We start from the raw sequence: 22,775 nt of genomic DNA on the forward strand, positions 1-22,775 counted from the left end.
TCTATTGGGTTGATTGCATAGATGCTGAATGAAATTTCATTCTGGAATCCTGTCTTTCAGAAAATAGCATAACAAAGAAGGAAATTTTCCATTTCTCTTTCATCCTAATCAAAGTAGGAGAGCATTCTTCACTGTTGCTTTAATCTTTGTTTTCAATAGTAGTTTTTATTTTTCTCCATAGTTGTTTTACAACACTCCAAAAACATCGGGAATAATTCACTTGAGGCTTCCATTTCAGTCAAAACAAACATTCATGCTTGCTGTTTTGGGTCCTGGTTCACTGTTTCCTTTCCACAGAGCATATACATACTGCTTCCAGATCAAACTGAGACACAGAGATCTTGAAGTCAGATGTAAAGTCTAGAGTATAGCTGCCTATGGGTCCTGGATAACAGTTACAAAACTAGATGTTTCATCTCTGTCGGATCTCATCCTTCATATTGCCTATGTTCCTTGGGACAGACCAATAATTTGCTTTGCATTTGTACTGACCACTCTCCTGTATTGGTGCTGAGCATTTCAAATCCAATAGACCATGACAAGGGTGGTTCTTTCCACTCCGAAGGGAGATATTTGAGTGGTGTAACACTGATGACCATAAAACACATTAAAAATGCTATATGCTAATGCTTCAGACTGATCTTTTTGCCTACCTCAAAAAAAGAAGGTAGTTCTAATTATGCAGTATGTATTAAAGGAAAACAAGTGAATAATAGGAGATACGTGATTATTATTAATAAACTGTAAACTGTCTGAATGTTTCCCTTCACTGTGTCTGGAATCAGTTTTAGAATTAGTTCAGATTAGCCAGACAAAATAGTTATTTCATAAGGAAGGGTTTAGGTAAACCGACAGTAATTTAAAAAAATATTGAATAAAACAGTTTGCCATTCTTGGTCTGTCTTCTTCACATGGCTCTTTTGGTCAGTTTTGTTTTACTATCTGAACCTTTCTACTTCTGGTCTTGCTGTGCCATATTCAATGACACGTAATCCATTGTATACTTATCATGAGCTTCTCATCCTTTCCTTACTGTTGTAGCCTTAAGTGAACAAGTAAGTAATCGGACACTGGAAAAGTCAAAACCACATAAATTAATGTATGCTACAGCCTGATGCCTCTCGCTTAAGTCTTGATTTCAGCTTCCTAAGTTCAGTACTGTTTTTATCAACTATGAGACCATAATCTGTGATTTTCCAGGCCTCCTCATAACGATGCATTTCAAAATAATATTGTGCAATCTTAAGAAATGTTTTGGCTAAAATTTCCCTACCAGGGTCTTTCATGATGCTGCATAATGCCATAGATTCTTCCAGCTGCAGTGCCTCAATATACTCTTTAACTGCTGCTTCTTCCTCTGACGCTGATAATAGCAGGTGTCCTTTTGAGCAGTGGTCATCAACACGCATTTTAAGGCTGTTACAGCCATGCTTCTGGATCACTTTCTCCATGTCTTTTAAAGCTCTGCCATATTTTTTCAGGTGCATAAGGCAAACAGCTCTCTGTCGGAGGTATCTTGGATTATCTTTGCTTGACAAGATAGCCAGGGTGTAATAGCCAACAGCCTTCTCGTAGTGATATTCTTTAATCAGCAAATTTCCTTCTTGGGCTGCTACCTACAGACAGAAAGTTAGCTAACATTAGTGACTAGAAGTTAAAGAAAAGCAAAGTATCTAGTCTGGACTGACCACAGACACAGATAATAATCTAAGAAGTCTTAGATACTTTTTCAGATGTTAAAATTGCACTTAGTTGAAAAATGAATAATAAACATAATTTTGACATGCAGATAAAAAAATCCTGGACTTGTTGATCTTGACAGTTTCTGAATCAGACTCTCTTTTGCTCCTGCCTATTTTGCCAAAATTTGAACAAGTTTACATCCTTTAAAAATGATATGTTAACTGAAAATTGAATGATCAAATTAAAAGCAGACAGTGTTCATCTTATGAAAGCAAGCCTCTGCCATGGTCTGCTCTAACAAGTGATTATATAGAAATGGCATCTTCTGGTTAATAGATACAGTTAACTCCATGTAATAATAACACAAGGTACTGAGATTGTAACTGAAAGCGAAAAAATCCTCAGTTTCTTTGTCACTGGTGAGGGTGTAGGAGACAGAAAAATTCTTGTGTGCTTAGAATCACAGCTGTATAGAAAAATTCTTGTGTGCTTAGAGTCACAGCTGCATTTTAGACTTGGCTATGAAAATTCTCAGCCTCTCACACTGCAGTAAGCAAGAGATGGTTAGCATGGAACCTTACCACTGAGTACTAGTTACCTCTAAGAGCATTTTTGAGATACCACTGTTAAAAACACAAACATGATTATGTTTTGTATTGTGCTGTTTGGATTGTCCATTTTTATCTATTTTCAAGTGTCTTGCCTAAAAGCAAATTAATTAGTTTCCTTTGCGGACGTGCAATTCATAATTAAATTTTCATTAGGTCCCCATTGTGATAGTTCCTTTTTCTCAATTCTCTTTAGCTAGCAGCAGTGTTATATCTTGTTCAAAACCAGCTGATCCTGAGATGAACATGATCAGATCCAAAAGGAGAACTGCCCCACAAATATTGCATGTGCTAATAATGAAGGTCAGTCTCTACCAAAAAGTGTTTCCAGGCTACAGGACACTCTAGCCAACTGATGACTTTGCTAACCATTAATCTTGAGTGCAAATGAACGATCTGCCCTTATCTGAAGGGAAAAACAACAAGAAGAAGAACATAAAGAAGGTTGAAAGAGCCATATATTTAGGTTTATAAAGGTCAATTAAAAAAACCCTCCATTAGAACTATTTTCCTCTAATGGATTTCTCATTATTTCCCTTTATTGCAAATAAACGAAGCTTTTACATGCTGCAGCACAGTGAACATTCAGGTTATAAAGAAGACTGTCACCAGCAGTCTGGGCCTTGCAGAAGGCTGAGCCAAACAAGCTGAGACATCAAGTACCTGATAGATTTTTTTGTCAGTCTCATCCCATGGGATATCACACATTGTCCTCATATGCTTATGCTACCCACAACTCAGTTAGCCCAGCCACTGTGTCAGTAGCCACTCCCCTAGCCTTCTCCAAAGGCCACGCATAACAGCCGTTCAGGTCTTCTTCCACTCTGCTTGTGTGCATTGTTTTTGTATTTTGGTTGACCTGGATGAAAACCAACTACTGTTTAATGGAACTAAGGAAAACAGTCCCTGGACCAAATGGGTCAGTACTGCAGGTCAAATCTGAGGAACACATCTGAGACCAGTGACCTGATACAATTCTGCTATTCCTAACAGTTTAGGAAGAACTCAAGTCCAATTATTTTGATGCAAAAGAATGTAAAATCCTCCATGTATTCATACTGATCAGAGACAGACTCTTAGCTACCAGCCCTAGAAATGGAGATGAGGCCTGCCCTTAAAGAGTGTAAATCATTAGCGTTAATATTTCTAGCCATAAAAATGTAAGACAGCCTGTCCCCAAACACCTTGGATCTCTGTTTATTTAATTTGTCCTGTCAAGTGTTTTTAAGGCAACTAGTCAATACAGCTGTTTTCCTAGTGGCAAGATTTTAACAGGGGATCAAGTTGGAACTGCTTCTCCATGTGAGGAGCATCCTCACAAGAGAACATTTTTTCACAAGAAATTCTAAAATGCTCATTGTTTTAAAGAGGTGAGCATGACTCCTCAAAACACATAGTATCTGTATAGGATTCTGAATTTCCTTCCACACTCACAGGAGAAAGGAACATCTGCAAAATAAATGATTCTGTTATTCTGCTTCTCAGTGGTGGAATAAGCATAGTGATCAGCCTGCTGTATTCTACTTTGGCTCTGCCTGATTTAAAGGAACTTAGCTGGGACTCATTTTTTCGTGTACAACAGACACTAATTAGCAGCTTATTTGCATTTCTTCTTCTGAACAAAGACAAATATGAAATGAAGACCTGTGGACAGGAAGTGCTCAGAAAGCCAGAAGAATATTGCACTATTGAGCTCAACCTCTGGGCTCTGCAAACGGCTTGGTACTAAGCCTTTTTTTTACCGTCAGCTTCATCACAGGTGACATTAAAAGGCTAAGAGCAGGCTATAAATTTCGTTTTCAGATAAACTGACATTCATCTTCAAACTCAACACTAAAGATGTAATTATGATTTCCAGACTCTGAGATACTTGTAGTATTTCATCTGGAAGGGGCTTAGCAGGCCACAGCTAAGAGGTGGTGATTGGACCACTTGCTGGATAGGTTTCTGTGTCCCTTTCTACCATCTAGTTTTCTCACTGTGCTAAAGGGCTGAAAATGCACATATATTTTTGATACTCTTTTAATTCTAGTGTCTACTGATTAATCTTATGTTGAAATTGATTGACCAAGGTTCGATTCCTTAGAGAGAAAACAGGAGTGAGGAGTTTAATGGACATGGAATTGCAGGGAAGGGTTAGTCTGGGATCAGTAATACTGCAAGATGGAGTGACAAGCCTACAGCTTTGAAAGAGGGATGGATGTTTTCAGAACAATTTGGAAAAAGTCTTTCCCTTCTTTACTTGCAGACCCTATTTTGACCAGAAAACCCTTCTGTATTCTCTGAGCAGCTATAGGGTGAGGCCCAGGACACAGGTACAAGGCATAAGAAATATGCCTAGTGATATTTATGCAACTATAAAGGAAATCATAGCTTGTTTTAATCTGTATGTCCTAGCAAAATCTCATCTTTTATGGATTTCAACAAAATAAACATTTTAAATTCTCTAGTTTGCAAATTTCAATCTCTCCTTTTCCCATGTCAGGCAGTTCTGTAACTGCCACACGAAAGGCAGTGGAACGGCGAACTCTACCACTTTGGGCTGAGGGCCAAATTCAGACACAGTCCACATAGCTTGCGAGACCATTTCTGCAGGACGCAGCTCTGGATAACCTGTGGCATGTCAACAGCCAACAGAAACTGCAGCTCTGAGGAGCTGGGCAAGGAGCTGGCAATCAGTCATACATTTAACCTCTGACATCGGAAACTGAAGGGTTGAAGCTGCACTAGAGACAAGCAAACTCCCTTCCTCTGACCTTTTGCAGTTTAATAAATCTCTCAGATTCCTATTCCCATGTGGCTCTCAGAGCTGTTTACAGATTCCTTAGCATGGACCTCTTAGACTATAAATAATGGAAGAATTTTACCTTGTTTTTCATGGAAAAAAAAATGCATCAAGGAGCTCTCCTTCCTCCACCCTTTCCTATGCAGCTGACTGTAGAACTATTTTTAGCTTTTAGACCAGACTCCAGGATAATGATGATGCATTTCTACAATACCTTTAATCTCCAAGCACTCTAAAAACAAAGTGACAGTAATACTTTTGTGTGTGGAGTGCTGAGTGAGGGCTGACAGTCAGCTACAGGTCTGCTAGAAACACTCTGGGACACTGGACAAACCACTAACGTTTTCAATAGGCTTCAGCCTCCTTATTTCCGAAATAGAGATAAAAAACCCACTAACCCCCAGGAGTGTAATTAGGAGCCATGGCACAGTAGGGCCATCTTTGTTTTTTTGGCACATATTCTGTCTGTAAGCTTTTTTGCTTTTAGAGATCTGCCTTTCACACATGAACTGGAATAACCTTGTTGGCAAAAGAAAGTGCTACAGGAAATCCTTTGAGACACCATGCAGGTGAATTAACCCATATCTCCCCCACCTCAGCAAAATACATATTTGTACCCCTTGTGACAAAATACATATACAAAAATCGGTGATTCTGGGCTAATCAGTGATAAAAGTAATCGCACCCAGTAAATCTTTGCAGATAAAATGCGGAAAGACCCAAGGTGCTTGAGTCTAAATGCTTACTCAGTTGCACAAAAGCCCAAGCTTAAAGCTAAAATAATTAAGTCTTATTTTATTTTCAACACTGGTATTGAGTTCCAGTCTTGAAATCAGACCAGCCTCCCCTATTCTCCCAAGCGGCAGAGAAACCTTTCATGCTAAATAAGTTACCAGTAAGCAGTTTTATTCCAGACCCACTTCCACAGTTGCTAACAAAAGACAGAAATAAAATGCCTCTCCCCCTTTTTAAAGGTTTTGCTAGTCTGCGGCACCAGTGAGTTCCTAAAACAACAGTGCAGTTTAAGCTATACAACAATTGCAATTTTTTCTTATTGACAACATAAAAATCCCTCCTGCATTTTCTCAGGAAGCAGTATGAAGAGTTTTAGGTGTGAGATACCCAGACAGTTAGAGAGATGTGACAGCAGGGGAAACTCGGCTATAAAAGTCTTCTTCATTTATAGATACCTCCTTAGGGTCTTTAGAGAGAAATTCCTGACTGTATCTTTATCATCTTTATATAGTAAAATATTGCAAAATGGCTCTAAAATCTCCTAACTCTTCAATAGAAGACTGAACCTTCTACAGTATCTGGAAGAGAGGGGCTCTTTTCGTTGTAATGGGGTTTATCTAGAGACTAGTAAATTAATACTTGTTTACTTATGTTCCCCTGCTGTTTCACCAAAATATATACAAAGAACTCCTCTCAAGATGCATTTAGTAAATCAGCATGTTGTTTGTTTGATAACCCAGGAGAAAGCATAATAATATAGCTTCCTACCAGGGCACATACAATCTACAAATTGAATAAAAGGAACCAAACCGACTTTCAGAACATGAAGCTTCTAGGTAATCAGAATTGCAGATGCTTGAGTGAGTGTTAAAACTGCTCACCGTCAACTGACCTTGTCCTAACTTCTTATTGGAAATGCTGTTTTAGAGCTGAGTGCAATTTTGGGGAGAAACTTTAAAAAATTTCTGAAAAGTACACACCCATGGGGACTGGAAGAATATGCCATTTTTGTGTCAAACAGTTTTAACTAAGGAAACCAATATCAAACTTCCCCAACCTCAAAAGAAAGTCATTTTATAAAAATGTGAGTATGTTTAGATTCCTAAAGGTTATACATCTAATAAAGGGATTGAAGCATCTTATGAGTCAGAACCTTCTGTTTCATTTCAGCAGGAAAATGAACAAAACACGAATTCCCTTTCCCCAGGGGTCAGCTATGTGCACCATGTAACTCATGCAGTGTATAATACTAGCAATGATCTTATTAAATCTGCAGCTATCCTTCGCCTCCCCTGCATCTTAGTCTTGGGACTAAACAGGCTTTATGCTAGGGAGACCAAGAAGAAATTCCCCTAAGTGGTAAGAAGTGGATGTTGATGAATTATGAGAGATAGAAACAAAGTCACTGCAATGAAAGAAGTCTGGATTCAACTCTATTATCTACTCTGACTGTCTGCACTCAGGGTTGGAGGAAGAAGCTAGTTTGTTCCTCATTCTGCTGAGCAATGATATTCTCACAAACTTCTGTTCAAGACAAGGCAAGGAGCAGCCATACAGCCTAATTTTGCTTCCCATTGCTTTCCCCATTGAATCCACAGATGTAGCATCAAAAAGGGTCGTACCTGAGAGAGATGCTGCTGTTGCTTATGGTCTAAGAAGTTCAGGAGAAACCCCAGCTCCCTTTCATCTTTCTCAGCTAGGTTGCTGAATGAGTGAGCTGCCACTGTCATGTTCCTCTTCTTCAGCTCAAGCACAGCTAGTCTTGCGTTGGCAAATTCATCAGCAGGAGAGTGACCAAATGTCTCCTGAAGGTGAGTAAGGGCCTCTTCATACCTTCCTGTTGGTTAACACCAGTAAAAGCTATATAACCCATTCCATGTGGAGAAAGAGACATCAACAAAACTTACTAGGATTTAGGTAGCTTCAGTGTTTAGGCAAATTCTTGGGGTATTAATTACTTTACACCTTTTCCCCAAACACTTGCAAACTTCTCTTGAAAACTGCTAGATATCAATACATTTATTCTATTGTTGCTAGTTAATGTTTACTGTCTATAAACCTAGAAATCTCATTACCTTTGCAGCTTGTGGAATGATTCCTGCAGACAGAATTTGAAAAGCACTTCCAGGTATCTACACTAATAATTATGCCCATTCACTTAGTCTGATCAACTGTATAAAAGGATGGGAGCTTACCATTTGCAATCAAAACATCTATATAGAAGATGTGATACTGTACATCCTTGCAAATTTTAATTAGTGCTCCTGCAATCATGAGGAGGTCCCTAAGAGTCTCTTCTTCTGAAAGTTCTTCAGTAGCAACAAGCTGAATTAACACAGTCCTGCCATGTTGAAAAAGCCATTGTGCAATCAACCCTTGGGCTTCATGCTTTAAGGATAGGATTGCTGGCATCACCACTTCTGCCTCCAGCTTCAGCGCCAAGGTCAGATCTTGCACTGCCTCCTAAATAAAGACAGGAGACTATGATGAAATGGCAACAATAACAATGTATTGATAATCTGCTCTTTTCTAATGCTTTCAGTTCTCAGCTATCCCACAGGTCAGCTGTGCACCTTTGGAAGCTCCTTGCTCTCCCCTCTCCCTATACTGTGGGATTCCGTTTGCAAAGCTGATGTAAGAGTGTGTTCCTGTGTTCCTAAGTAGGTCACTTATAGGAGATTCTTTTTCTCATCTGGACATTTACAAAGCTGTGCAAACATATGAAATCTGTTTATAGAGCTATCTACAAGAGAATAAAATTAGGCCCTGTCTTTGCAAGCTGTTCTCCATGAAACAGCTGGGACAGACCTAGGATTTTCAGTTTGGAAGGGTATGAAATGGGAAAATTCTTTTCCAGTTATAAAACACTGAACATACTCTGAGTTTCAAGAATTAATTATACATAGTATTTCTTCAGGAATCCTGATATTGACTCCATTTGGGTCACTTTTTTGCAAGCTTTTATGTAAAGTTTTGCTAACTGTATTTGACATTCATTTGCTTGTTTGCATGTTTGAAAAGCTGAAGGTTATTAATGATAGCTCAGGTGGATCCGCCTAATGGGCCACAAAACTGCACAAGAAACACCTTACTGAAATTGAAAGCAGACTTTTCATGGAATTTGAAGGGTAAAAGCAGTCAGCTTGTGGAAAATCAGAACTGTCAGAGCTCAAAGAGGTGCTGCTAGTGGTACTGCAAGTTCAAGGGTTTGTTTTTCAAACTTCCGTATCTTAATAGTATCTTTTACTTTCTCTTTCCCAGATCTCAAGGCCTAGTCAAACTATGCACGTGCTGCATCAGTTCTAAACTTTAATTCCAGCAAAAAGTCAGATTAAGTAGTATTTATTTCCTCCAAGGTTTCTTTTAAATTGAAAATCACATTCACTGGAACAAACAATACAATAATACAATAATACTTACAACAGTGACATGTGCTGTAAGAAGAGTCTGAGACAGGGCTATCACTTTGTAAAATGATTAATTTTACCTGCTCTGTGGGACTGGCTGGTTGAAGAAAAGGCTACTGTCTGGACTTCAGTATAATACACTGATGTGAGAATAATCTATTTTAATTCCCCAAATACCAGCCATTCCCATAGACTCACTAAGAACTGGCAGCTGTCCTTTTTCAAGAAAGTCTAGTAGAGCAATCCATCCAATGGTCCGACAGGATTTGGGAATCAGATCTGAGAGTATATCATTGCTCAGATACAATAAGTTATTTATATACCGTTTCCCTACTGGGCAAGTCTGAGCACTACAAAAGAGCAGTAGCAAACATCCCAGAAGTTATTAAAAGCACAATAAAACATCGTAGGAAAATGAGGTAACTCCCACAGAGAGCAGGTGTCTGAGAAATATTCTGCAAATACTAAAATAAATTTACATATAATAAACTGGCAAAGGAAAGTATTCCTGAAATAGTCAGGAAAACAAATGAAAACAAATTGTGAGCTTGTACTCCTAAATATCGAGTTTCAGAAAAGGTCAAGGGCAAGAAAAGAATGGATCTGTTCTCTTCATGTGTTACAGAATACAATTGTTTAGACCAGTAGAGCTGGTCTTAAAAAGACTAAGTGCAACGAGGATAAACTAGCACAAATCCACACACTTGGCTGGAGTTACACCATTTCACATCTGCAGGGGAACTGGTGTAGTATGCAGATAAAATGTACAGTTATCAGCCATATTATAAACAGATGAATTATGCAAACTTCTGACATGATTTCCAGGTGATCCATTGCAATCTCCAAAGTGCGTCGTAACACTAATTGCACACATATAAGCTTTTCACAGATGAAGAGGGACTCATTAAACCTTGGAACAAACTGTTCCTTGCCCCCTCCTTTTCTTAATGCATTTCATCTAACATAATATCACGTCATGAAAATGTGAAATCAAATACAGGGAAGACTGCAGCATTGCAGGTCACTGCATGGTACTGACAGCAAGTAAGAACTATGACTAAAGTTTAACCTTCCTCCCTCTATGCGTGGGAAAACAACTCAGTAATGTCAAGTAGGCTGTCATATACCCAGCCAAAGCAAGACCATCACTGAGCAAATTCTATACAAAATTCTTTTCATTTCAGTAGGTCTGTAATCAAGCCTGTGGCACTTTACACTTACACTGCTAATATAACTAGAAAAATCTCCAGCAAATCATACAGCGGTAATACCTTCTGCTGCTTCAGAGCAAGGTAAATGAATCCTCGTCCACTCAGAGCTTGCACATTCCTAGGGTCCCGCTTTAGGATGGCATTAAAATCAAAAATAGCAGTTTTCTTCTGGCCAAGGTGCCCGTAACATTCAGCCCTAACGAGGAGGGAGTCTTCAGCATAGCCACCTGGAGGAGAGAAATGCAGCTATCCTTATTTGAAAGGTCTGTAGTACTACTGCTCTACAACAAGGTGTGGTAAAATCCCACTACGCTTAAATCATTGATCAGAGGTTTTGGGTTTTTTCATGGTTTCAGAAGGGCTGATGTGGCAAACCTGCATGTTATGGACTGGTAATTGCAAGGATGAAAAATAAGCACCATTTTATTCAGAGCTGTGGCAAGGGTGGAATAAGAGAAATGTGCTGCTTGGAAGTAAATACGCTAGGGCAAAAATCACAATCCATGATGTGACTGCAAGGAGGATAATGAGGGTGCTGGAGAGGATATCCCGGGGGGAAAAGTCCTTGGAATGATGATATGTTTCCTGATCTGCAACTGCAAGACTATAAGCACCTGTGGGTGTTTTTGCAGTTTGCAATGTAGTCAACATTTGTATCCTTGTATTCCTGCTTGCATTATCATGTTCTGAAACATTGTTCTGTCATCCACATATCCACTTAGCCATGTTTGGTGCTTGTAAAAAGGCACTGAGCATCCAAAACAAGGCTCTAAATGAGCACAGTGAGCAAAATCTACTCCTGTAGTCAAGTGTAAATTTACTCTTCAGTCTTCCAGTGATTGTTATGCTTCAGGGTGTTTATCAATCAAATGATCAAGCTCTACTGTATCTTTCCTTTGAAAGCATAATTGGCTGTTAATGCGTATTTTTAATAGTGTAATTTGTATTAATACTCCATTCTCCTTCTATTATAAGCTAATGTGCTCTCCCCTCAAAAGAAAACCCAAAACGGAAACAGTTAAATACTGTGCTAAACCGAGAATGAAGAATACAGAATGTATATAATAGGCTGAGTTTAGTATGTGGGGCATCTGGTTAAACATGCAATAGACGAGTAATACACCTTTCCTTCTGAAAGTATGTAACTAATGCTCAAGTTCCAGGCTGCACAGGCTTGCTGCAATTCCAGGCAAAAATCCTGCTTCAAATGCAGCTATTTTGGAGCTAGATCTGTTTCTGAGATTAGCGGCAGGAGCAGGAATAAGCTGGCAGATGGTATTTTCTACAACAAGTCAGCCTCACGGTTGAATGTTTTTACAACAAGCGTATGAAACTACAGAATAATTCTACTTTGCTAGAGAATATCTGATGAAGTGCAGCAATACTTAAGCATGAGTTTCCCGTGTTTCTGTTGCCAGTGGAATGCCTATTACATACTATCGATTCTGAGTTGAAAGGAACAGAAATCTATGTCAAGTTGGTTTCCAAGAGACAGTTCTGCAACTGTGTCAGTTAAATACCCTACTGAGACTACCAGAATTCTGTCAAAGAATAATTTTTCACTGATGAAGTCTTGGAAAATATTTTCTGGACTGTGTTACAAAGACAACTCTGCTCTGACGTTCTGCTGTCTAGTGGTGTACGTGTCAACTGCATTCTGCAGGGAAATGGTGAGTTGTGGTTTCACATTGCTCCTCAGTACAGGAGTTCAGTGTATCTCAACATCTGACTTGGGTAACACATCTTTGATGGCCTGCTGGAATAATTTGAATGTGTTTGATACAGGCCACAGACAAAGCAGTTTGGGTGTTGTGCTAGCCTAATACCAAAGTCAACCTAAAAGCTTTCCTGCATGGCCAGCAGACTCACCCACTGATGTGAACCTAGTTATTCTCTCTGTGACATGAATCTAGCCAGGTTTCTCCCTTATGTACGGCTGACAGCAGAAACCAGTGTACTTTACACTTACTCTATAGGCCACCAAGGAAAAGGTAAACCCGGAACAATAAAAAAGCCTGGGCTACAGTATGTGCAGAAAACCCAGTCAGGGCATGTATTTTGCCACTAGGGTGAATTTTAATGCAAGAAAAATTGTTGCAGATTATAAAAAGAAAAATAATCAGTTCTGGAAATGGCTAAAATAATGTGTACATACATATTTATATACATACAAACAAAAAAATCAAATCTAGCAGTGATTTACGGAAAGAAAGTAAAGACTCTTTGCTGAGAGTAGAGGTATGGCTGTAATTTGATTTATAAACTGTAACTGCCCTACTGTGACTGAATTCTTAACTTTACAAATGGGAACAGGAACCACACTGTGCCAGGCACACAAAAAACACAGGCCCCACTTCAAAGAGTCTTCAGTCTGGTTAAAGATGCCAAAAGAAAGTTGTAATAAAAAATGGAATGAGTGGAAAAGGTAACAGAATGAAAATCATAAAACCATTGCTCAAAAATCTCAAAAAAACTTCCTGGCTTCTAATAAAAACAAATACACACATCAATAAATATTGTTTCTCCCCAAATAGCCATGACGGCATTTCTGATTGCCTCAAGGTTTCAGCAAGAGAGGGTCTCCTCAGGAAGGGCCAAAGGAAGCAAAAGGAGTGGCGTGTAATTATTAAGCACTGAATCTTCCAATGCAGGCAATATTTTTTCTCCCTTCTCTGGGACACCTAGAGTCAGAGGGCTGACACTACAGAGGAATTCCATGTTTGCCAGCTCTCATGAAACTACTTTTATGAATTTTTGGAGTGATCTGGAAAGTTTCACTCTTGATTATTGTTCCCTACAGTCTTCCATGCATATTCATGGTACCTCTAAAAGGCAGCATTGTGATTCTGCTCTGGAAAGCAGGAAAAGAAAGATGAGGCTGCTGTAACAGGGAATGCATTCATACCTCCACATCTATCCCTCCACCACCCCTTTCTCCAAAGACATCACTAATGTGCAACAAATGGAGACAAGCTACTAATGACACGACTATCAGTTCAAGATGTGAGCTGGTTTAGGATCCAACTGATTAGAAAGGATTGCTGGAGGTTTAAGTATGTCAGTGCAGGAGCAGCACAAAGGAGAGAACAAAGCTTTACAGGGCAGATACGTGAAGGTGAAGGTACAAGGCCATTTAGCTGTTTTGATCAGGTGAAGTCAGAAGATATATATTGTTTTGGATAAGACAGAAGCACAGACAAGGCTGTCTCATTTACTGCCACACTTATATGCACTGGAATTTGTGATGTTAAGATTCTTTTTTCTCTGCTTTCAAATAAATACTGCCCAAATCAACATAAGCAGTTGAGTATAAAAAGTCTGGTCCATTCATCCATTCATCCACTGGATGCAGAACCTGTATCTCTCTGACATCCACATGCCCCTTCCTTTAAAGGTAATTTTGATAAAGATCTTAATTTGCCCTGGGCTGCAATCAATAACTGTGGCAGCCCTATATTGCATGATAAGTCATAAATGCCACTGTAAATATTTTTTCACAGGGAGGTCTGCAAATGCAGCCTCTTGCACAGCTGCCTGCAGAGATGAGCCATCAGACAGGCTCCTAGCAATTCTTTTTCAGTAATGAGGTTTTTCCTCCCTCCTGATATGCTCCAAAACGTCTGTACCAAAGGTTATTAAGGCTCTGGGGCTCTATCAATTGGCTCCCATGAGCCAATGTCTGTTTCTTAACAAGTACCTGCTCTAGAGGTGGGATGTTGATAAGCTGGAATGCATTGGCTGGAATGGAACCATCTCAAAGCAATTAAGAGTTTTCTTTTCCATTTTCATAAACCAAACTCTCTTCTCCTCAATGCTGCTGTCATAACGTGCTCAGAGTGATAGGCAGATTTCCACACAAATACGGTTTTACTTGGAACATGCCAGAAGTGTTTCAAATTAGCCTAATCTCTCTCCTTAGGAAAATCTGGGCTAATGATACCTGTAACTGGGTGCATTCATTCTTTTGCACTAGGTTGGAACCATACAGTCATTGCTGTGTTGGTACAAGAGGGCCTGTTTGCTGCAATGACTGTATTTACAGCAGGTTATTTCTGACAAAACAGGAGGTATCAAGTAAATTTAATTGGTGGGGAGGTTTTCAGGATACTAATTGATGTAACAAACTGAGGCTGGAACAGATGGACCTTCTATCTCTATATCACTAGCCTAAAATCAGCCCAGGCTGGCAGTCTTTCAATAGCCTTTCCAAATCACTTAGCAGCTAGCACCTCCTCTAAAAGTTATATAAAACAAATGGAATTATGGCTTCCTCTTTCTTCTGAGAGGGGTATTTCCTTCATTTACATGATATTGTGAAGTGACTCCTCATTCACAGCCTTTCAAGGACTAATTGCTCATAGAGACCAAATTCCTCTCTCTTTTATCACAAATTTGGCCTTAGCCTCTTTAAGAAAAAACTATATTGTATTTTAGAGGAATTCCTTATCATTCTCTAGATCAAGATTAATTTTCTGGGAAAACTTTTCCTAAAATTGTTGTAGTTGGATAACAACAGTGTCAAAAAGCCCTGGCTTCTCTTCCTGACATTACCAGTCTTCAAATCTTACTTCACTCGTTCGAGTCCACGCAGAGTTACTTACTGAAAATCAAGTTTTGTGGAAAGGAAAGTCATCCTGGAAGATTTCCTTGTTATGTTTCCTCATACTCTGAGCGTGTACCTGTTCCTGTGGTAAACCAGCCTCCCTGCATGAAGTACAGGAAAATGCCCTACCATCCTGGTTTTCCTTTACCATCAAAGAATAGCACTACATCATTTAGTTTAAAAGGGTCTTTTTTTTCCCCCACAGTAAAGAAGGAAAGTATGGCAAATAAAAAGGAGAAGAATGATCTAATCTCTCTAAGAAGGTACCTCTGCTAACATTAAAACATGTAGTTTATTCAGCAACATAGTTGTACTTGTGAGAAACCCTCTAATCATACTCATCAAAAAAAATTATGGTAACAGATCAACTTGTCCAGGCCTATTACTCAGAAGCAACCTATAACAACAGAACTGTAATTGCAGTCTCATGTTCAGCAACAGCTCTACTGTAACACAAGAGTATAAAGTGTAAAGAAGGAATACACTGCATTTCCTGTGTACCCTGCATACTGCATTTCTGGAGCAGGAGAAACAGGGAAATATTTATATAGGAAATTTCAAACCACCAGGTGGAAACAGATGGGTTATGAATATTAATAATCTTTTCCAAGTTACATTGGAGTTGTGGATTCTCTGTTTATGGTTCTCTGTGCATTGTACTGATGGGACCGAGTAGAGGGGAATTGTGCCTGAACTTAACTTTTAGTATGTGAACAGTGCAATTTAAGGTTATTCTCAACCTCAGGAGGATTTCATGTGCTAAATGACAGAGCAAAATCACTTGCTGGGTCTTCCCCTAAACAGGTGAAGAAAAGGGGTTGATGCCCGCAGAGAAGTGAACTGAGCCCTGGCAATCCATTTCAAGGAGTTCACAGGCATTAAGAATGCAGTCACTGCTTAACTGCATTATTTCAGGGTCTAAATGAGCTGATACTCTAAGCAGATTTTAGCCTGTTATTCACCTACGTTTCTAAATCTGTTTTTGTCTTCTCATTGGGGGAATGATGGATGAGAATCAGATATGCCTGTCCATCCATTGATCTGATTTCCCAAAGAATTAAATCTCCTGTTGATATGTTGATAAACCTACCTGATGCAATGATGGCAAAGGAAAGGTAGGCAACAGCCTCTTTGATGTCAGCATCGTCCTGTTTGTTTGTCAAGATGGTTAACGCTCTGAAATGGCAATGAGTTTGCATCAACTTCCGGTCTTTGTCTTTGAAAATGTCCATGATTGGCAGGAGGCAGGAGGTATCTCCAGTTTTGATCACTTTCTTTAGCAGCTTAACAATGTGAGAGAAAAAGGGAGGATAGTTAAATTGATGTGAAAAGTCAAATGAAGTCAGGACCTGCTAAAATCATGAACATTGCTGCCAGATGAAACAAATATGGTCTTTCTCAGTGCTTCCCACTTCATTGGGGCTTCAGCCAGCCAAGGGCTAATTTTTGCTTCATATGCATATGAATGCGAATCTGTTCTAGTTAATTCCTCAGCTGGCCCTAGAGTGAAAACATGCTGGAGAGAACATTACATCTTATCTTTTCTCACCACTTCTGCAGCTGTGGAAGATATTCTGGGAAAATATTTGTGCTGCTTTGCTTTGGGCAAGATCAGTGCTTCCAGCCTGGAAGTTAAGGACTTCAGTGACCCTTTTTGCCTGTAAAACTGAAACCAGTGAATTTATGGAAAATGAGCGAAGTGCTGGGCCTTTCTTTTAGTATTGCTACTGGAAATCCGAGAAAAGTATGGATTCAAATCCACAAACTGCTGTCTACCTGGAAGAGAATTCTTGCTTGATACATGGTTTCCATTCACTACAGTGCTAATCACTAAGCAACTTTTTTCCTAAGAAAGAGAATCAAAAGACTCAAAATCTCCCATTAAATCAAAGATGTACAGCAGGTACTAAGCATTCAACTCCGAGCCAGAAAAGCCAGAAAGGCAAGAACAAAGTCATCTTGATACAACAGACACATCCATTCAACTTATCCCTTTCAATGATTTTCCTAAGAGACACAAGTATCTGGGTGCTGATAGGCAGCAGGTAGGACAAAAAGATTTTGAAGAAAAATTTTCAGTCACACCTATGTTCCATCTATACTTCGGCCTGAAGCTACAGGCAGAAATCCAGCTTCCAAGGACAACTTACAGATTTTGCTAAGTCATGTTATTCATTACCTGTCCTTATAAAGAAAACAAATTATATAAAAACTTTATTTTTCACAGTGAGTAGTGAAGTGGTGACAATAAAACCCTTCTCTTATTGGCTAATAGAATTTATCATGGCATTTTAAAAAATGCAATAGTTCCCTCTGATGGCAAAAGCTGGTAATTCAACTTTGTAATCTGGCAGGAAAATCAACATTTTGACATCTCCTCCATAAGTCATTTGCCACTAAAGAAAGAGAACTTCTGTCCTTTTCTCTCCACCATGGTTGATTAAGGTAATCAGTAAGGCTCATGGTTCTATTTTTTAATTTCCTCCACTATTATGTCCATTTTTTTCTAACAATTTCACGAGCAGCCTCTACTAGTATTTTTTCATAAAAATTATACAGTGAACGCAAGCAATTTTTGTACCAAGACTGTACTGAATGTATTATTTTTCTTAGCCTATATATGTAATATATGGTAAAGCTCTCTTCATTCACAGGAATGTATTTCCCTTTGAGACAGCTCATACTACAAAGCACTTGAGTAAATGCTAGACTGTCATTAATAAAAAATCATTGTTTTTGATTAAATGAATTCTAGAGATTAAAGAATTAGTCAAATTTAAGTTGGCAGTTTGTCTAAGTCAGGAGTGAATTCCTGTTAGGAATAAATAGATATTTTGCCTCTTAGGCCTTTGCCAGACCAAGTGCCCTTTGTATCATTCCTGTTGGGGATTTCTGGTTCCTGATTTTTTTTTTTTTTTAAGTATACACCACTGCTGCTCTATCCCACCAATACCAGATGTTTTCAGTGAGCTATTTTGCATGTTGTGGTTTTACAGTGACAACGTGCACCTTGTTAAATTCCCGGCTTGGTTATAGCAGAGGCTGTGTTCATTCAGTAGACAGGATAACTCAATAATTCCTCAAGTGCCAAAAGGAAAACTTTGTACTTAATTTAAAATGCTGTATGTCAATAGGTTCTCTCAAAAATGCTGGGAGAAAGCAGTAACTGGTTCTATAATGCTATATCTTTGACCCACACCAAATCTAAGCCACTTACTTACTCTAGTTGCTCATCTTTCAGTTTTTGGTTACCTGATGGGTCATTATTTGATGGAGGAATACAGTTACAGATTTTATATTTGATCATGAGATTTCCACCAATCAGCTGCTGGAGATGGAGGGTGGTGGCGGTAGCAGATACTTAATGACACTCAGTAACTTTGCATGCCTTTACTGGAGAATACACTTCAGATCTGCACCACTTTAATTTCAGGGTCACAACTTCAAATCCAGACAGACTTTCTGCTTCCACGAGATAGGGTCTTGCTAGCTTGTGAAACACTAAGACAGGCAATTGCTTATTAATTTCCCTGTTGCCTCATACAGGCATGAGAATTGCAGAGGCCTGTAAGGCCGTATCTCTGTAAAAGAAAGGTAGTGGTTCCTCCCTTCCTTCTCTAGGGCAAAAGTACCAATCCCCTCAACACTGTCACCAGAGGCAGGATGCTCAGTCATGCTCTGCTTAGCTAAAGTCTTTGACAGAAAGTGTCGTTAAGTATAATGTGATGAATAGGCTGTATTTAGTTAAGTGTCCTTATGTAGCCTGTGCTACAGACAGCAAGTGCCACTTATAAGACCTGCATTTGGATCATAGAATCAGTAAGGTTGTAAGGGACCTCTGGAGATCATCTAGTCCAACCTCCCCGCTCAGCAGGGTCACCTACAGCATGTTAGACAGGGTTGCATCCAGGCAGGCCTTGAATATCTCCAGAGAAGGAGACTCCACAACCTCTCTGGGCAACCTGTTTCAGTGCTCTGTCACTCTCACAGTGAAGAAATTCCCACAGTGGAGAAATTCGTAAAAGTTCTGCTGGAGGTTGAATGACCTAAACCATATTTGAGCTCCGAGTTTCACTGTGCCAGCAGTCCTCAGTATTGCTGTTCAGGGAACTTCCCCAAACAGCAAACTATTTAGTTTAAAATTGGAGATGCATGAGCATGACAGTATAATTTCTAGTTATACTGCAGTATTCAAGATTCTGGAAAACGCAGTATTAAGTCAGGTCAGACACAGCTATTCAGAAGGGAATAACTCTGAAGATGAAAACTTGCACTGTCTTGAATCATAGCTGCTTAGAAAGTTGTTTGAATTTTTAAATTGCCCAGTAAGAAGGGAGGTTAATTTTTCATGAAAGTCATCAAGGAAGTTTTCCCAGCTTTTCCTATCTTTCTCAAAGATCCTTCCTGAGTTCTAGCACGCATTTTCCATACAGCCAAAAGGGTTGTTAGCCCCTTTCACCATACTGTCACTGATCACTCTCTCATTCTCACTGCTAGGCAGGTGGTCTTTACCTGGTTACCATCATACAGGAAACCTTTCTTCAACTGTAGAAGCGCAAGTCTAGCCAGGATGGGAGACCTTTGTGGATTTTTGGAGAGAGCTACCAAGAGGAGCTTGTGAGCGTCTTCTACCGAGCCCATTTGGTACAGAGCATCAGCACAGAGGATCCGTGATGCCTCATCAGAAGTGTCCAGCTCCACCAAGAGAGAGGCCAGCTGGTACACCCCAGGGGCATCTCTGAGGAAAAAGAAGAAGAAAGAAAAAAGACCAACTTCAGTGAAAATATGCTAACAACAGCAACAGAGTGTTTTTGTCTCACCTGCCAGTTAAGGAACAGGAATCAGTCCAGTATCAAAATGGATGATGTATTTTGCCATATCCGGCATCACAGAAGTCTCTGCAACTTAAATGCATAATGATCATCTGTCTTTATAAAAAAATGTTTTTAAGCAGTTGTGGCTCTAAACAAAGGTCAGTAAACAGTGAATCACATCGGCCATTGCAGCTGGTAACACAATGGGAAAAATAGAAAGTAACGGAGATAGTGAAAGTAAATCTGCTGTCTGCTGAAGAAATGTGTGTTAAAATTTGCATGGTCTAGAGAGAATTGTTTTATTAGGCAGCTTGTTTCAGAAGCACTGGCCTCTGTGTAAGGAAGCTTGTATTTGTGCCCTGTGTTATACTGGACAAGTTATCACATTTTTCTTCGCCTCACTTATACCATTCACGAAATTGGAGTACAGATCCCAAGTGCTGGGTGTGAAATACTCACTATGTATCTGAATAAATTTAGAGAAATGAGGCAGAAATCTCTATCTCATTCCATCAAGTATATTGAACAATTATCAATCAAAACCAGCTTTTGCTGACTCCTGTCTTAGGCCAGTTGGTATCTCATGGCTAACCTCGACGGAAAGATTGAGCTGATTTGGCTACATGGATCATATCAGACTACGACATACCACCAAAACAATATTTTCCTCGAATTAACATACCTATGAAGTTTTATTTCAACAAATTATGTCAGTTAGGAACGCTTTAAAAGGGTCTATATCCTATTCTCAGCTATCTGAAGCAAGTACTCTCCCTATTACTCAAGCTACATTTTCTTTTTGTTAGGAATCTAATCAGCTCTGTTCCTTTTTCTGTCCATGGGCAGAACTGTCTCCTTAGTACCTCTTCTTCTGGAGCATCTTTTGTCCTTCTTCTTGGAGGACCTTTACCAGCAGTCCTCTTTGGTTCCATGGCACGTAGGACTTGACTGTGAAGATAGTTTCTTCCAACTTCAGCTGGCAAGCTGTGATATAATCCAGGGCTGTCAAGTAATGGCTATGACCAGAAATCCGGATAAGTCCACGCCCACATAAGGCTTTAATACAACTGTTAGGATGTGGGGAATCATGCTCAATAACCTTTTGGAAGTCCTCCAAGGCTTGCTGATGGTTGTGAGTGTGGAGGGAGCAGAATCCTCTCAATACTAGAAGAGTATTGTAGTAAGTTTTCTTCTCTGCTGCCAAGAGGTGGTCACAGATATCCAGGGCATTTCTGATGCATCCGCATAGCAGCTGACAGTCTGCCAGCCGGACGCTGAGCTCACGCGTGGACCCTGGGGAGATCTGAAGGAGGAACTGGACTATCTGGATGACTGGAAGGAGCAATTCAGTGCCATCATTGCCTCGGAGTTCAGCCCGAGCACGCACAGCCTCCCTGTATGCTGCGAACTTCACCTCCAGGATGGTTCTAGCCTGTTCTTCTATCCTCTTGGTGTCATGAGATGAGAAAAGCTCCTCAAAGTGCTTCTTTGCCTGAGCAGGGGTTTCTGTGAAGGCTTGCACTAAATCCTGCATCATTTCCTCTATCCGTCCACCCAAGAAGAAGTACGCAGCTGCCCGTTCCAAGAGCAGACCTAAAGTGTCTTCATCTCTGAGATTTTTATCAGCTGTCAAACCCTTGAGGGACTTACTACAAACTGCCACACACTCCTCAAATTTGCTTTTCTTAAAGAGATAAGCTGCCTGCATCTTGCAAACCCAGATATCATCCGGTGCCACTGTAGAGAGGAAGTCATAGCACTTGTCCAGCCATTGGTCCAAGGCGCTGCTATCTGTGCTTTCTTTCTGATATGTTGAGAAATAATTACGGAAAGCCTGGATGACCAGTGGCAGGTGTTCCCTTTGTTTGGTACACACATAGGCTACTGCCTCAGCTTGATGCATCACAAAAGCTTGGATATAGTCTGCAACTCCACTCCTAGCTTGTGTCCCTGAGAGCACCTGTGCCAATGCCCTCAGCAACAGTAGCTCCACTGACTGCTTAGGGTGAGCCCTGAGCAGAGCATTGCATCTACTCAGCACCTCCTCTGAGCGTCCTTGCCTGAGCAGGGCTTCCAGTTTATATACTGAGGATACCACATTGTTGGGACTTAGGATGGAGAGAAAGATGGCAGCTATTCCCACACTGAGGGGCACAAGGGCCAAGTCCTTGCACTGGATCGTGGGAATCTGACTGTTGCCTTTGCACCACGTCTCCAAGGTGGCTATCACTTTCTCCCAGAGCTCTTTGTCTAAGGACTCCACTTTCTGTACTGCCATGGGGCCACTGCAGCTGAAGGCAGTCACGTAGAAAGCGGTGGCTATTGGCAGGTCCTCCTGGGCTAGATGCCAGTCCCCTTCTTTGCAGAGCAGTGCGGCAAGTCCCTGAGGAGACATTTTCAGCACCTACATCTTTACCAAGCGGCATCACAAACGTTACGCTGCTGGTGCCTGTAAAACAGAGAATCAACAACGTGAGGGCCTGTGGAGTGCCTTGTTTGTCCTTGTGGCGAGGGGTGCCTGCTGGCTGACAGACATAAGCAAGCTGAAGTCCCGCAAAAAGGTCAACATTTTGTCATCGACAGACGGGGGAGGAAAGCCAAGAGAAGGAACAGGCTTCGGAGGCTTTTAGTCCACCTCTGCATCACAGTTAACCAGAGGGCAGCCGCACAAACCTGGCCAGTGCTCCCTGCCCCACTGATGCTCCAGGAGGTGGGGTCGGGGCTGCTGGGCCTTTCCCTGCCAGGCTGAGACGTTGGTTAGGTAAATTTTAAATCGTCAGCTGGCGTGCCAGTCCTGGCCACAGGCAAGGAGGAGACAGAACAACCACTTCGTTCTTTGACCGCTGTTTGTGCCTTTCCTCCTTTGCCTTGGAAAGGGAGGAGGAAACTTCCCCTCCGTCCCGTCGCTACGCCCGGAGTCGGCCCAAGA

General features: G+C 40.4%; 1 protein-coding gene across 1 annotated transcript; it reads right to left on the bottom strand.

Moving 5' to 3' along the window:
• Window positions 1-1,094: 1,094 nt before the first annotated feature.
• On the bottom strand, window positions 1,095-21,618 carry TTC34 (tetratricopeptide repeat domain 34). Its single transcript, XM_062593574.1, is given in 7 exon segments — window positions 1,095-1,616; window positions 7,434-7,648; window positions 8,007-8,274; window positions 10,490-10,656; window positions 16,123-16,315; window positions 19,545-19,761; window positions 20,629-21,618. Coding segments are annotated over 7 exon segments (2,508 nt in total). The 5' UTR covers window positions 21,555-21,618.
• Window positions 21,619-22,775: the final 1,157 nt, after the last annotated feature.

The sequence above is a fragment of the Rhea pennata genome, chromosome 22 (genome assembly GCF_028389875.1).
Source record: "Rhea pennata isolate bPtePen1 chromosome 22, bPtePen1.pri, whole genome shotgun sequence".
NCBI lineage: Eukaryota > Metazoa > Chordata > Aves > Rheiformes > Rheidae > Rhea > Rhea pennata.